This window comes from Chiloscyllium plagiosum, unplaced genomic scaffold (genome assembly GCF_037043375.1).
Source record: "Chiloscyllium plagiosum isolate Xiang-an unplaced genomic scaffold, Cpla_swu_hap1 HiC_scaffold_2, whole genome shotgun sequence".
NCBI classification, from domain to species: Eukaryota; Metazoa; Chordata; class Chondrichthyes; order Orectolobiformes; family Hemiscylliidae; genus Chiloscyllium; species Chiloscyllium plagiosum.
The window spans coordinates 3074520-3090073 of record NW_028270140.1 but is presented as its reverse complement, the minus strand read 5'-3'; the positions used below and the strand labels follow the sequence as shown (position 1 = coordinate 3090073).

At 51.6% G+C, this 15554-nt stretch overlaps 1 protein-coding gene across 3 annotated transcripts in view; it reads left to right on the top strand.

Moving 5' to 3' along the window:
• Nucleotides 1–15554, top strand: part of LOC122563891 (coiled-coil domain-containing protein 192-like) — a 93233-nt gene that overhangs the window by 50511 nt on the left and 27168 nt on the right. For all 3 annotated transcript variants that reach the window (XM_087993104.1, XM_043718115.2, XM_043718102.2), the window contains exon 4: nt 8188–8319. In XM_087993104.1, coding sequence (XP_087849230.1) covers nt 8233–8319 — 87 coding nt within the window. In that variant the 5' untranslated portion in view covers nt 8188–8232. The remainder of the gene's footprint in view (nt 1–8187; nt 8320–15554) is intronic.

The following is a 15554-nucleotide window of genomic DNA, read 5'->3' as shown; positions in this document are numbered from 1 at the left end:
GGTATTCTTACACTGCAATAACTCCAGCAGTTTAAGAGACAGCTTACCACCATGTTCTCCGGCAGTTAAGGAGGGGCAGTAAATGCTGGCCCAGTCAACATCCCATAGACAATTTTTAAAAATCTGACAAATGAGGCCTATGGTAAGTGGTGAGGAAACCAACAAGACACAATACCTTGAGCAAGAAGAATTGACTTGCCAGTCAATCAGCATCTTCTTGGCACGTAAATCAGCCATAATCTCATAGAATGGTGGAATAGGCTTGGGGGTCCGAATGACCTACTCCTGTTCCTAGTTTCCTATGTTGTCCTACAGTACACATTGTTGTACAAACAACAAATGCTGGAGATCACAGTGGGTCAGACAGCATTATGGAGAGACAGTACTGACTTACTGTAATTTCCAGTACATTAACAGCACTGACTCACTGTAAACTTAGTGAGGGCAGAATTATCTTAAAATTAGTATATAAAGAGATTTTCTCTTGCCTCCAGAGATTTCCATTCTTTGAAGTAATAATAATAATTAAAGCTACCAAAATGATCCACAGGAATGCTGAGGTGTATGGGTATCATAATTGACTACTTTCCACAAATACTCATGAGCTACCTTGCGATAACCACTAAGGCTGTTGATGGATTCAGAACTATAAGATTGATGGTGAAGTTTCTTACTTTGCACTGATTAGGACAGATGCAAGAATGCCAAATTTCAAAGGAACCGACAATTTATACTGTGAACAAATCACTGCAGAGGCTGGAATCTGTATTGAAAACAACAAATGCTGGAAATCACAGTGGGTCAGACAACATCCATGGAGAGACAACACTGACTCACTGTAATCTCCAGCATTTGTTGGGGGTGGTGGGGGGCGGAGTGCAGTGGTGGGAGCAGATCTTGGGCAGGGCTAGGGCAGAACTTGGCAGATGGACCCAATGACCCAATGGAGGAGAGACCTCCAGGTGCACTCTGCAGACCCATGCAATGGGAGCTGCTGGGCTGCCATTGGCCTGGGTCTCTCCCACTGCTGGCTCAATCCCAGTGGCAGTGAGATGAAGTATGGATCATCCATTGCCTTCCCCACCACTGGTAACATTGTTGAGAGTGAAGGGTGGATATGTGACTGGAGAGTGCGATTGGTGGGGATGGAGCCCAGTGAGAGAGAAAGCAGTAGTTAGGGACAGGGATTTGGATAATGGTGAGGCAAGGGAGAAAGAAAAACTGATAATAATGGCCATTAGTGAGTGAAAATGAGCTGGTTGTGCTGAAAGCAGTCCATGTTATGACTGGGTGTGGGTAAAGGACATAGAATGTAATGAAAGGTACTATAATTATTTAACTCAATATTGAGTTCTAAAGGCAGCAGGGTCCCTCAGCATAAAATGAGGTGCTGATCTTAATTTGTGCGGAGCTTCGCTGGAACACTGCAACAAGACTGAGATAGAGATATTGGCCAGGGAACACGGTAGTGTGATGAAGTAACAGCAACTGGAAGCTCATGGTTATTGTTGTGAACAGAATGTAGGTGTTCTGCAAAGCGGCTGTCCCAGTCTGCATTTTGTTTCTCCAATATACAATGCATACGCACTCGTACTAACCCAGCACAGCCACATGTAGGAGATATGGAATCAGTTTTCCCTATACTATGTTTTTCCAAGATGGCGGCGGAGTAGATGGGCTGAGCTCAGCTGATCTGGCTCCACCCCAGCCTGGGGTCTCCTGTTGAATGAGGAACAGGTCCCAGCCGACCAATCCGACCCGATCTTGCCTGCTGGGCGGAGGTTCCAGGTCTTGTCCTAGTGCGGAGTTCTTGTCTCAGTGAGGGGCCCTGTCCCAGTGAGGAGCCCTGTCCCAGTGATGAGCCCTGTCCCAGTGATGAGCCCTGTCAGAGTGTGGAGCCCTGTCCCAGTGATGAGCCCTGACCCAGTGAGGAGCCCTGACCCAGTGATGAGCCCTGTCCCAGTGATGAGCCCTGTCCCAGTGATGACCCCTGTCCCAGTGATGAGCCCTGTCCCAGTGATGAGCCCTGTCAGAGTGTGGAGCCCTGTCCCAGTGATGAGCCCTGTCCCAGTGAGGAGCCGTGTCTCAGTGCGGAGCCGTGTCCCAGTGAGGAGCCCTGTCCCAGTGAGGAGACCTGTCCCAGTGTGGAGCCCTGTCCCCGTGAGGAGCCCTGTCCCAGTGCGGAGCCCTGTCTCAGTGTGAAGGTCTTGTCCCAGTGAGGAGCCCTGTCCCAGTGCGGAGCCGTATCCTAGTGAGGAGTCCTGTCCCAGTGAGGAGCCCTGTCCAAGTGAGTAGCCCTGTCCCAGTGAGGAGCCCTGTCCCAGTGAGGAGCCCTGTCCCAGTGCGGAGCCGTATCCAAGTGAGGAGCCCTGTCCCAGTGCGGAGCAGTGTCCCAGTGAGGTGCCCTGTCCCAGTGAGGAGCCCTGTCCCAGTGCGGAGCCGTGTTCCAGTGAGGAGCCCTGTCCCAGTGTGGAGCCCTGTCCAAGTGTGGAGCCCTGTCCCAGTACGGAGCCCAGTCCCAGTGCGGAGCCATGTCCCAGTGAGGAGCCATGTCCCAGTGAGGAGCCCTGTCCCAGTGCGGAGCCGTGTCCCAGTGAGGAGCCCTGTCCCAGTGTGGAGCCGTGTCCCAGTGCGGAGCCCTGTCCCAGTGAGGTGCCCTGTCCCAGTGTGGAGCCGTGTCCCAGTGTGGAGCCGTGTCCCAGTGAGGAGCCGTGTCCCAGTGCGGAGCCGTGTCCCAGTGAGGAGCCCTGTCCCAGTGAGGAGCCCTGTCCCAGTACGGAGCCCTGTCCCAGTGAGGAGCCCTGTCCCAGTGAGGAGCCCTGTCCCAGTACGGAGCCCTGTCCCAGTGAGGAGCCCTGTCCCAGTGCGGAGCCCTGTCTCAGTGTGAAGGTCTTGTCCCAGTGAGGAGCCCTGTCCCAGTGCAGAGCCGTGTCCTAGTGAGGAGCCCTGTCCCAGTGCGGAGCCGTGTCCCAGTGAGGAGCCCTGTCCCAGTACGGAGCCCTGTCCCAGTGAGGAGCCCTGTCCCAGTGAGGAGCCCTGTCCCAGTGAGGAGCCCTGTCCCAGTGCGGAGCCGTGTCCCAGTGAGGAGCCCTGTCCCAGTGAGGAGCCCTGTCCCAGTGAGGAGCCCTGTCCCAGTGAGGAGCCCTGTGCCAGTGAGGAGCCCTGTCCCAGTACGGAGCCCTGTCCCAGTGAGGAGCCCTGTCCCAGTACGGAGCCCTGTCCCAGTGATGAGCCCTGTCCCAGTGATGAGCCCTGACCCAGTGATGAGCCCTGTCCCAGTGATGAGCCCTGTCCCAGTGAGGAGCCCTGTTCCAGTGAGGAGCCATGTCCCAGTGAGGAGCCCTGTCCCAGTGCGGAGCCCTGTCCCAGTGAGGAGCCGTGTCCCAGTGCGGAGCCATGTCCCAGTGAGGAGCCCTGTCCCAGTGAGGAGACCTGTCCCAGTGTGGAGCCCTGTCCCCGTGAGGAGCCCTGTCCCAGTGCGGAGCCCTGTCTCAGTGTGAAGGTCTTGTCCCAGTGAGGAGCCCTGTCCCAGTGAGGAGCCCTGTCCCAGTACGGAGCCCTGTCCCAGTGAGGAGCCCTGTCCCAGTGCGGAGCCCTGTCTCAGTGTGAAGGTCTTGTCCCAGTGAGGAGCCCTGTCCCAGTGCAGAGCCGTGTCCTAGTGAGGAGCCCTGTCCCAGTGAGGAGCCCTGTCCCAGTACGGAGCCCTGTCCCAGTGAGGAGCCCTGTCCCAGTGAGGAGCCCTGTCCCAGTGAGGCGCCCTGTCCCAGTGTGGTGCCCTGTCCCAGTGAGGAGCCCTGTGCCAGTGAGGAGCCCTGTCCCAGTACGGAGCCCTGTCCCAGTGAGGAGCCCTGTCCCAGTACGGAGCCCTGTCCCAGTGATGAGCCCTGTCCCAGTGATGAGCCCTGACCCAGTGATGAGCCCTGTCCCAGTGATGAGCCCTGTCCCAGTGAGGAGCCCTGTTCCAGTGAGGAGCCCTGTTCCAGTACGGAGCCATGTCCCAGTGAGGAGCCCTGTCCCAGTGCGGAGCCCTGTCCCAGTGAGGAGCCGTGTCCCAGTGCGGAGCCATGTCCCAGTGAGGAGCCCTGTCCCAGTGAGGAGACCTGTCCCAGTGTGGAGCCCTGTCCCCGTGAGGAGCCCTGTCCCAGTGCGGAGCCCTGTCTCAGTGAGGAGCCCTGTCCAAGTGAGTAGCCCTGTCCCAGTGAGGAGCCCTGTCCCAGTGAGGAGCCCTGTCCCAGTGCGGAGCCGTATCCAAGTGAGGAGCCCTGTCCCAGTGAGGAGCCCTGTCCCAGTGCGGAGCCGTGTCCCAGTGAGGAGCCCTGTCCCAGTGTGGAGCCCTGTCCAAGTGTGGAGCCCTGTCCCAGTACGGAGCCCTGTCCCAGTGAGGAGCCATGTCCCAGTGAGGAGCCATGTCCCAGTGAGGAGCCCTGTCCCAGTGCGGAGCCGTGTCCCAGTGTGGAGCCCTGTCCCAGTGTGGAGCCGTGTCCCAGTGTGGAGCCCTGTCCAAGTGTGGAGCCCTGTCCCATTGAGGAGCCCTGTCCCAGTGTAGAGCCGTGTTCCAGTGTGGAGCCGTGTCCCAGTGAGGAGCCGTGTCCCAGTGAGGAGCCCTGTCCCAGTGTGGAGCCCTGTCCCAGTGAGGAGCCCTGTCCCAGTGAGGAGCCCTGTCCCAGTACGGAGCCCTGTCCCAGTGAGGAGCCCTGTCCCAGTGAGGAGCCCTGTCCCAGTGAGGCGCCCTGTCCCAGTGCGGAGCCCTGTCCCAGTGAGGAGCCCTGTGCCAGTGAGGAGCCCTGTCCCAGTACGGAGCCGTGTCCCAGTGAGGAGCCCTGTCCCAGTGAGGAGCCCTGTCCCAGTACGGAGCCCTGTCCCAGTGAGGAGCCCTGTCCCAGTGAGGCGCCCTGTCCCAGTGCGGAGCACTGTCCCAGTGAGGAGCCCTGTGCCAGTGAGGAGCCCTGTCCCAGTACGGAGCCCTGTCCCAGTGAGGAGCCCTGTCCCAGTGAGGAGCCCTGTCCCAATGCGGAGCCGTGTCCCAGTGAGGAGCCCTGTCTCAGTGTGAAGGTCTTGTCCCAGTGAGGAGACCTGTCCCAGTGCGGAGCCGTGTCCTAGTGAGGAGCCCTGTCCCAGTGAGGAGCCCTGTCCCAGTGAGGAGCCCTGTCCCAGTGTGGAGCCCTGTCCCAGTGAGGAGCCCTGTCCCAATGCGGAGCCGTGTCCCAGTGAGGAGCCCTGTCTCAGTGTGAAGGTCTTGTCCCAGTGAGGAGACCTGTCCCAGTGCGGAGCCGTGTCCTAGTGAGGAGCCCTGTCCCAGTGCGGAGCCATGTCCCAGTGAGGAGCCCTGTCCCAGTGAGGAGACCTGTCCCAGTGTGGAGCCCTGTCCCCGTGAGGAGCCCTGTCCCAGTGCGGAGCCCTGTCCCAGTGAGGAGCCCTGTCCAAGTGAGTAGCCCTGTCCCAGTGAGGAGCCCTGTCCCAGTGCGGAGCCCTGTCCCAATGAGGAGCCCTGTCCCAGTGCGGAGCCCTGTCCCAATGAGGAGCCCTGTCCCAGTGCGGAGTCGTGTCGCAGTGAGGAGCCCTGTCCCAGTGCGGAGCCATGTCCCAGTGAGGAGCCCTGTCCCAGTGTGGAGCCCTGTCCCAGTGTGGAGCCCTGTCCCAATGAGGAGCCCTGTCCCAGTGTGGAGCCCTGTCCCAATGAGGAGCCATGTCCCAGTGAGGAGCCCTGTCCCAGTGTGGAGCCCTGTCCCAGTGAGGAGCCCTGTCCCAGTGCGGAGCCATGTCCCAGTGAGGAGCCCTGTCCCAGTGTGGAGCCCTGTCCCAGTGTGGAGCCCTGTCCCAATGAGGAGCCCTGTCCCAGTGTGGAGCCCTGTCCCAATGAGGAGCCATGTCCCAGTGAGGAGCCCTGTCCCAGTATGGAGCCCTGTCCCAGTGAGGAGCCCTGTCCCAGTGTGGAGCCCTGTCCCAGTGCGGAGCCATGTCCCAGTGAGGAGCCCTGTCCCAGTGTGGAGCCCTGTCCAAGTGTGGAGCCCTGTCCCATTGAGGAGCCCTGTCCCAGTGAGGAGCCCTGTCCCAGTGCAGAGCCGTGTCCCAGTGAGTAGCCCTGTCCCAGTGAGGAGCCCTGTCCCAGTGCGGAGTCGTGTCCCAGTGAGGAGCCCTGTCCCAGTGTGGAGCCGTGTCCCAGTGTGGAGCCCTGTCCCAGTGTGGAGCCCTGTCCCAGTGTGGAGCCGTGTCCCAGTGTGGAGCCGTGTCCCAGTGTGGAGCCCTGTCCCAGTGTGGAGCCGTGTCCCAGTGTGGAGCCGTGTCCCAGTGTGGAGCCGTGTCCCAGTGTGGAGCCGTGTCCCAGTGAGGAGCCGTGTCCCAGTGTGGAGCCCTGTCCCAGTGTGGAGCCGTGTCCCAGTGTGGAGCCGTGTCCCAGTGAGGAGCCGTGTTCCAGTGTGGAGCCGTGTCCCAGTGAGGAGCCGTGTCCCAGTGTGGAGCCGTGTCCCAGTGTGGAGCCGTGTCCCAGTGAGGAGCCCTGTCCCAGTGAGGAGCCCTGTCCCAGTGTGGAGCCCTGTCCCAGTGTGGAGCCCTGTCCCAGTGAGGAGCCCTGTCCCAGTGTGGAGCCCTGTCCCAGTGAGGAGCCCTGTCCCAGTACGGAGACCTGTCCCAGTGAGGAGCCCTGTCCCAGTGCGGAGCCCTGTCTCAGTGCGGAGCCGTGTCCTTGTGAGGAACCCTGTCCCAGTGAGGAGCCCTGTCCCAGTGAGGAGCCCTGTCCCAGTGAGGAGCCCTGTCCCAGTACGGAGCCCTGTCCCAGTGAGGAGCCCTGTCCCGGTGAGGAGCCCTGTCCCAGTGAGGCGCCCTGTCCCAGTGAGGAGCCGTGTCCCAGTGAGGAGCCCTGTCCCAGTGCGGAGTCGTGTCGCAGTGAGGAGCCCTGTCCCAGTGCGGAGCCGTGTCCCAGTGAGGAGCCCTGTCCCAGTGATGAGCCCTGTCCCAATGCGGAGCCCTGTCCCAGTGAGGAGCCCTGTCCCAATGCGGAGCCCTGTCCCAGTGAGGAGCCCTGTCCCAGTGCGGAGCCCTGTCCCAGTGAGGAGCCCTGTCCCAGTGCGGAGCCATGTCCCAGTGAGGAGCCCTGTCCCAATGCGGAGCCGTGTCCCAGTGTGGAGCCCTGTCCCAGTGAGGAGCCCTGTCCAAGTTTGGAGCCCTGTCCCAGTACGGAGCCCTGTCCCAGTGAGGAGCCCTGTCCCAGTGCGGAGCCCTGTCGTGGTGAGGAGCCCTGTCCCAGTGAGGAGCCCTGTCCCAATGCGGAGCCGTGTCCCAGTGAGGAGCCCTGTCCCAGTGAGGAGCCCTGTCCCAGTGAGGTGCCCTGTCCAAGTGAGTAGCCCTGTCCCAGTGAGGAGCCCTGTCCCAGTGTGGAGCCCTGTCCCAATGAGGAGCCCTGTCCCAGTGAGGAGCCCTGTCCAAGTGAGTAGCCCTGTCCCAGTGAGGAGCCCTGTCCCAGTGAGGAGCCCTGTCCCAGTGAGGAGCCCTGTCCCAGTGTGGAGCCCTGTCCCAATGAGGAGCCCTGTCCCAGTGAGGAGCCCTGTCCAAGTGAGTAGCCCTGTCCCAGTGAGTAGCCCTGTCCCAGTGAGGAGCCCTGTCCCAGTGAGGAGCCCTGTCCCAGTGAGGAGCCCTGTCCCAGTGTGGAGCCCTGTCCCAATGAGGAGCCCTGTCCCAGTGTGGAGCCGTGTCCCAGTGTGGAGCCCTGTCCAAGTGTGGAGCCCTGACCCAGTGCGGAGCCTTGCCTCTGATTACTTGGAAAGTTTGGTTAGAATGGATTTCTGATTACCTCGGGCTCCATAACAAAAAGGTAGGTGCTGTCATTTGTGTAAGCTGGTCCTGGATAATAACTTTTTGTTGCAACAGGTGATTAAATCCGCTTTCAGCATTGATTTGGACATCATATTTCATAGTAACCGTTCAGGAATTATTGTCAATTCGCTAAAGTAACCTCTACATTTAGCAGAGACTTATGACTTGAGATGGGAATAAAAACCTACATTATGGCAAAGCCTACTACGGCAGACATCGCGTCTTAACTCATTCCACATAAACGGCCACAGATCGGCTGTGACAATCTTTGACTGGAATCCTTATTAATGCAAATGAAATCAGATAATTCTAGAACATGGAGTTCTTCGACCAGAAAGATAATCTAACGCTTGTGTTTATTTGCTGTTTATATTGCAGCTGGTTGAAGTGGAAGAATGCAGACTGCAGCTCAGTGAGCAGGTCATGTGGCTGGAAGAGCGACTAGAGGTCATGAGAAACAAGATAAAGTCTGCAAGCTTTTATGAGGAAACGATTTGTGTCAAAGAGAAGGTATGAAAAGCATTCCTCTTGATGAAATTTACTAATCTTTTAAAGATGCATTTTACAATAAAGATTTGGCCATCAATTTCAAAAATAAAATTCTGAGCAATCCTGCAAGAAAGGTCAGTGAAATATGGGTTGGATCAATCTGTAATACAGAGAATTCACACATATACCCGCTCGGAAATCATTCAAATTTAACTCCTTTCGTTTTCTGCAAACTGAAAAAAAACTAGAAATCAGATTCTCCTTCTATAAAAGAGGGCATCTTTGGGATGTACATTGCCTCACAGCGCCAGGGACCCGGATTCAATTTTTGCCTCAGGTGACTGTCTGTCTGGAGTTTGCACATTCTCCCCGTGTCTGCGTGGGTTTCCTCCGGGTGCTCTGATTTTCTGCTGCAGGCCAGATGAACTAGCCATGCTAAATTGCCCATAGTGTTAGGTGCATTAGTCAGGAGTAAATGTTGGGGAATGCGCCTGGGTGGGTTACTCTTCAGAGGGTCGCTGTGGACTTGTTGGGCTGAATGGCCTCTTTCCATACTGTAGGGAATCTAATCAACAAATGCTGCTGTGTAGCGATGTGGTAGGAGGAAGTAGATGGGGATATTTGTGAGAAGGCCCAGGACAGACTGGCCCTTGGTGGGTCAAGGTTTCAGATGCTGCCAGCAGTGGATGGGTCTGAAAAGTACCAGCTCTGGTCGGCACACTGGTTTCTCAATTTCATTCCCCATCACTGGCTATTTTCATTCAGGTGGGATTCAGATCCCACAACATCCTCCAGATTGATGCTCGGAGAGCTCATTAAGAGCCTGACGGAGGGAGATCTGGAGAGGTCATGAGTCACATGAGTTACACACTTAACCCTTTTCAGAATATCTAGAGGGGAGCACCAATAGAGGATCTGGGACTTTCTTCAAAACTCTCTGTACCACCAGAGCCACTGACTGGTCCAGCACACCTTGAGTATGGTTTCAGTATGACTGTATAACCTGCTATGAGCCATAGAAGAGCCCAAGTTCTTGCATCTGTCAGTCACAGGGGTGAACAAGAGCTGGACGGACTCCCTCATTCTCGCTCATTTACATCGAGGGCCGAAGGGCCTGTACTGCGCTGTAATGTTCTAATGTTCTCATAAGCCTGTACTGCCTTAGAGATTTCGGATATGACGAAACACATTGTCTGCTTCTGTTCCAGGTAGACCCTCATTTGTATTGACCCCATTAGTTCCTGCACCTGGGCAGGGTATGCCTCCTACTTCTGATGAAGGGATTATACCCGCAACATCAACTCTCCTGCTTCTTGGATGCTGCCTGACCTGCTGTGCTTTACCAGCACCACATTCTTGAATCTGATCTCCAACATCTGCTGTCCTCACTTTCTCCTAATCTCCTACTTTGTCAGCTGCTCCTTTGCCCTGATGATATGTTTATCACCCAGGGGCACCCCATCTATTAGGATTACACTCTAAATATTCTATCTCTATCCTTGCTCTGCAGCTGCTAATTGTAAATCAATTTCTACATCAATCAAAGTCTAATCTGGAATATATGGAATGTTCAATGGTGCACTTGTGAGGTGTGGTAGTGCTTTTTCTGTTCCTTGCTGTCTTGGGACAATGAGGGTCTCTACACATGGATGGATGCACCTCCCAGAAATTTATGAAGAGATCATGACAACTCGACTTGGAGAGCAGAAATCTACACATTGCTGAGGCTACCCAATGGAAAACCAATGCTTGGCTTGGCATTCAGTGAGACAAGGTGGATGCCTGCTCCCACTCATTACGGGCAGTGCTCTGATCACCACCTGCATCCTGACTGTCCAGTTCACCAGGCTGACTTCCTCCCAGTGAGTGTTCCTGGCTATTTCCATTGCTTAATTGACTAATAGGAATTATAACCTTCTCCACTTGGGCCCTCTTCTGCACAGTTCCCCTTTCTCCTTCAAGAAGGAGGTAGAGCCAGGTAAGGCATTGCTGTCCTTCTGGCCATCATTATCGCTTTGACATTAGCAGTTATATGTCCCCGCACTGACAAGTATCCAACAGTACTGTGGTTAGAAGTCTATCTGATGGGCCTTTACATATTTGTTGTTATTAGGATTACACTCTAAATATTCTATCTCTATCCTTGCTCTGCAGCTGCTAATTGTAACTCCATTTCTACATCAATCAAAGGCTCATCCTCATAAATATAATTTCTATTGAGGGCATGGAACTGATCATGTTCACGTTCCCCATTCATGATCAGAACATTTATCCTCTCAAAAAAATCTATCCGTCATCAAGAGTTACGGGAAAAGTGGATGTAAGGAATGTTGGATCAGCCATGATCCTATTGAATGATGGAGTAGGTTCGAGGGACTGAATGGCCTCCTCCTGTTCCTGTTTCTTATGGTCTTACCTCAGTTAATAATGGAATCTTGCAATGTTGAAATCCTCAAACCCATATCCTCCCATTCTCTGATCCACTAAATTGGTTCACTGGAACATTGCCTCAAATGTTCTTAATTCACATCTCACAGTGACCTTTCCAAATGTGACAAAGCATGCATTTTAGTTTGCAAGATGAAAATATAAACTTTATAACAAATGAAAACTTTTATTGCAATGTATAAATGTAAATGGTTAAATTAAAACAAGTATTGAGTATGAAATTAAGTTATTGGGTGAAGATTACTTTCAGAATCTTGAAAATAAACCTATTTATGATTTTATTATACATAGTGCACAGAGAAAGCCTTTTGGCATTATGGAATTTATTGGCATCTTATACATTAATAACATGAAGTTTGGGCTAGTCTCTGCAAGTGTTTGCAAGATGAAGTCATTGAAGAATTGGCTTTGCTCCCTTTTGAAAGGCTGCTCAGTTGGCTTTGTCCATTTTACATTTTATTTCACTCCACTACAAAATTAATTTTTAACTATGTTACAGTGAACAAAATGTACACAACTGTATAATTGAGCATTAACAATGCATTGAACACATGAAATTCTGTAAAGCATTCTACCAAGTCAGTGTGTAATCCAAGCTCATGTACCTGAAAACTAGCACTCATCAGTAGTTGAGTCTAGAATGTTAGCTGCAAAGTCAGTGACCTTGTACTGAAAACAACAAATACTGGAGATCACAGCGGGTCAAGCAACATCCATGGAGAGAGAGAGATCAAGCTAACGTTTCAGGTCCGATTCAATCAGTGACCTTGTCTGCTCAGTGAGAGCTGGAATTGTGTTGCTCTGTTTAATTGCCAAGTATTGTTTAAAATTCCATTTATTTTCCACTCATCTTGAAAGTACTGGAAACCAACCATCAGCTGAATACATGTGTTGCAGTAAACCATAAATTACTGCTAGCATTAATTTACCCTGTGAGACATGCCAATTATAGTTTTAGCTTGTATTGAACAATATTTGTATTGTACCAATTCAGAAACAAATACAGCACATCTGTTCAGTTGTGAGTAAGAACAGCCCACTATTTCACACAAGTGTTGTAGAAATTACTTACGGTTACATAGTATTTTTTTGGAGGGGTGAGTGCAGACCTCAATTTCAAGACCCTTTGTCCTTTTTAAACCTCTGATTTAAGAATTGAAGGTTTGAAGAAATTGATTTCTGACATAAGGCGATGCTCATGCCAAGAAAGGGATGGAGTTAACATACTGACTTTTACATTCACGTCAGTTTGAAGAAAGGAAATGGTGAAGACACAGGTAAGCCTTCATGATGTGGAAAACTGCTTTCTTAGTATTTTTAAGATGTATTTCATCTTGAAAAATTTGGAAACTATGTTTACAGAAACATCTAACTGCATTTTTAAAAATAATCAATCAGCAACTTGTGGTGTAATTTTTTTCATAATATATTTTTATTAAGAAAAAATAGATTTTTAAATATTACAACAAATACAAAACAATGCAATTCAAAACAGTACAAAAATAGTACGGAAGCACAGTCTTCCGGATCCTTCCTTTTTTTAAGGATAAGTGAAATATTGGCCTCTCTCAGAGATGGTGGGAGACAATCATGACTGTATGAATCATTAAACATATTCAGCATCGGGCCTGACAGTATACTTATAAATTCCTTATGGAATTCACTGGGAAGTCCATCAGGACCGGGCGCCTTTCCACTCTGAAGCTGCCTGTTTAGTTTGTGCAAAGGGTATCGAGGGACCTTTAGGCAATCTGTCTACTGTGGGGTCCATGAGGCAGTTAAAATCTCCCCCTATAATGATGTGCCGAGACTTGAGACTTATCAGTTTAGAAAAAGAATCTACCAAGAATTTAAGAGGATGAGCTGGGGAACAATAAACATTTAAAATGCCATATTCTTCCCCATTTATCAAGGCTTTAAGAATTACAAACCTCCCATATGTGCCTTTAACACATTCCAACAATTTCAATGAGAGGTTTTCCTTACCAATATAGCCACTCTCCTACTTCTGGTATTAAATTATGAAAAATAAACTCGGTCAAAGCCATTCTGCTGTAATTTCAGATGCTCCTTGTCATCCAAATGTGTCTCCTGTAACAAAGCAATATCCACCTTCTCCTTTCTAAGACTCAAGAGTACCTTCTTCCTCTTAATTGGTGAGTGACTTCCCTTGATATTTCAGGTATACCATTTAATCAAATCATTAGCCATAATCTTCTGCAATTACATTTAAATTCCAGAGAGGAGGAACCCCAACCACAAATTGCTGAGCCTTAGTGTCGCATGGTCCACCAAATATAAAAACTACATAAACTAAAACCACTACATTTAACAAACATACAAAATTATTAAAAATAAAAAACAAAAACCAGAAAACAAACCAACATATAAAGCGCCAATAGCGCTGAGTAGGGGAACTCGCCCCCTGCCCGGAGGGGGGCCACTACGTCCCGAACTGTCCATAAATAGGCATCTAACCATCTCAACCACCTTCACTTCTCCCAGCTAGAGCCGCATCGCAAGCACAAGCTAAAAAGAATAAACACCCCATAGAATATCAATATGAATAAAAAAAATTATTTCATAAAAAAAGGGAATAAATTCCCCACCCATCCTTTGGTATATCCTAACTTAGAAATTTAAAATGTACATCTTAACCACCGCCAGACATAGTTTGAACCAAATTATTATCAATAGAGGAAAAAAAGGGGGAAAACAAAGCTCCAACCTGATTTCCTTCATTTCTTTTACAGAAAAGATAGACACATACCCAAGCAACAATATTTATACAAACTACAATTGTTTAAATTAGGTTAGTTTGTCCACAAAGTCTCTTGCCTTCTCCGATGTGTCAAAGAGATGCATGGATAATCTTGAAAAGGTGATCTGAAGCACTGCCGGATATCTCAGGGAGTACTGACTACCAAGCTCCTTCAGTCTTCTCTTGACACCATCATACGATTTTTGTTTCTGGATCACCGCCTGCTGAAAAGTCCTGAAAAAACATGATCTTAGACCCCTCGTAAATTAGGGCCTTTGAATCCTTCCCCTGGAGTCTGGAAGCCTCCATTATGGGTGGCACGGTGGCACAGTGGTTAGCACTGCTGCCTCACAGCGCTAGAGACCCGGGTTCAATTCCCGCCTCAGGCGACTGACTGTGTGGAGTTTGCACGTTCTCCCCGTGTCTGCGTGGGTTTCCTCCGGGTGCTCCGGTTTCCTCCCACAGTCCAAAGATGTGCAGGGTCAGGTGAATTGGCCATGCTAAATTGCCCGTAGTGTTAGGTAAGGGGTAAATGTAGGAGTATGGGTGGGTTTCGCTTCGGTGGGTCGGTGTGGACTTGTTGGGCCGAAGGGCCTGTTTCCACACTGTAATGTAATGTAATCTAATCTGTAATGACTCTCTTCTTATCCCGGTAATGATGGAACCGCACCAGGAAAGGATGAGGGCGTTGACCCAGACCTGACCTCTGTGCTGCGACCCAATGAGCCCTCTCTATCTTCAATCCTCTCATGCTAGTCTTCAAGTCAAGGAATTTTGGAAGCCAATCTTTAACAAATTCCGCAGGCCGCTCACCTTCCTTACCCTCAGGCAGACTGATGATCTAAATGTTTTTTCTCCTGACCTTGTTTTCAAGATCATCCACTTGATCACGCAAATTCCGAACCTGCGTCTTCAGGGCTTGGATCTCATCCTTGGATGAACTGGCATCAGCTTCCACCACCGTGACCCTGTGCTCCACCTCATCCGTCCCCTTCTCCAGGTCTCCCAGCTGCTGCTCATGCTTCTGCAGCATGAGAGAGACTGGAGCCAGCTTCTCTTCAATCTGTTTCCCCAACATCTCGCGAGATTTCGAGAGCTGGTTCACCAGGTCCTGGAGAGTAATCGGCTCCGAGGCTGCTGCAGGCTGAGCTGGAGGCCCGGCCTCAGATGCTCCTCCTCCCTTTTTAGGCATTTCTGGACAGCTGAAAATACAGGTACTTTCCAACGCCCCAAGAAATCCTGATGACCTGGGTTGGGTGGGTTAAAGGACCGTCCTGCTCCTGCTGCGATGCGAAGCTCTACAGTGGGATCTTCTCAGATCGCCGCCATCTTAGATCCCCGTGGTATAATGTTTTTAAAGAGAGGAAAGTGGAATGAATACTCACTGTGCTTCAGTACAGGGCAACTATATTGTAAGCTCCTTTACACATACCTCACATCCTGCAAGAACTTGTATTCGAATCAAATATACATTAGCTGTCTTCATAAGACAGGAATAGGCCATTCGTGCCCTTGAGCCTGCTCCACCATTCAATAGGATCATGGCTGATCCGATGTTCCTCATGCCAACTTTCCCGCCCTATCCCCAGAGCCCTCGATTCCCCAACTGATCAAGAATCATTCTATCTCAGCCTTTCATACACATTCAGTGTCCCAGCTCCTACTTTAGTTTAGTTTAGTTTACATTACAGTATGGAAACAGGCCCTTCGGCCCAACAAGTCAACACCGACCCGCCGAAGCGCAACCCACCCATACCCCTTACCTAACACTACGGGCAATTTAGCATGACCAATTCACCTGACTTGCACATCTTTGGACTGTGGGAGGAAACCGGAGCACCCGGAGGAAACCCACGCAGACACAGGGAGAACGTGCAAACTCCACACAGTCAGTCGCCTGAGGCGGGAATTGAACCCGGGTCTCAGGTGCTGTGAGGCAGCAGTGCTAACCACTGTGCCACCGTGCCGCCCACACTGTTGTCTGGGTGTGAGAATTCCATGGACAGTCAACTCTCAAAGAGAAAAAAGCATTCTCCTAATCTCAGTC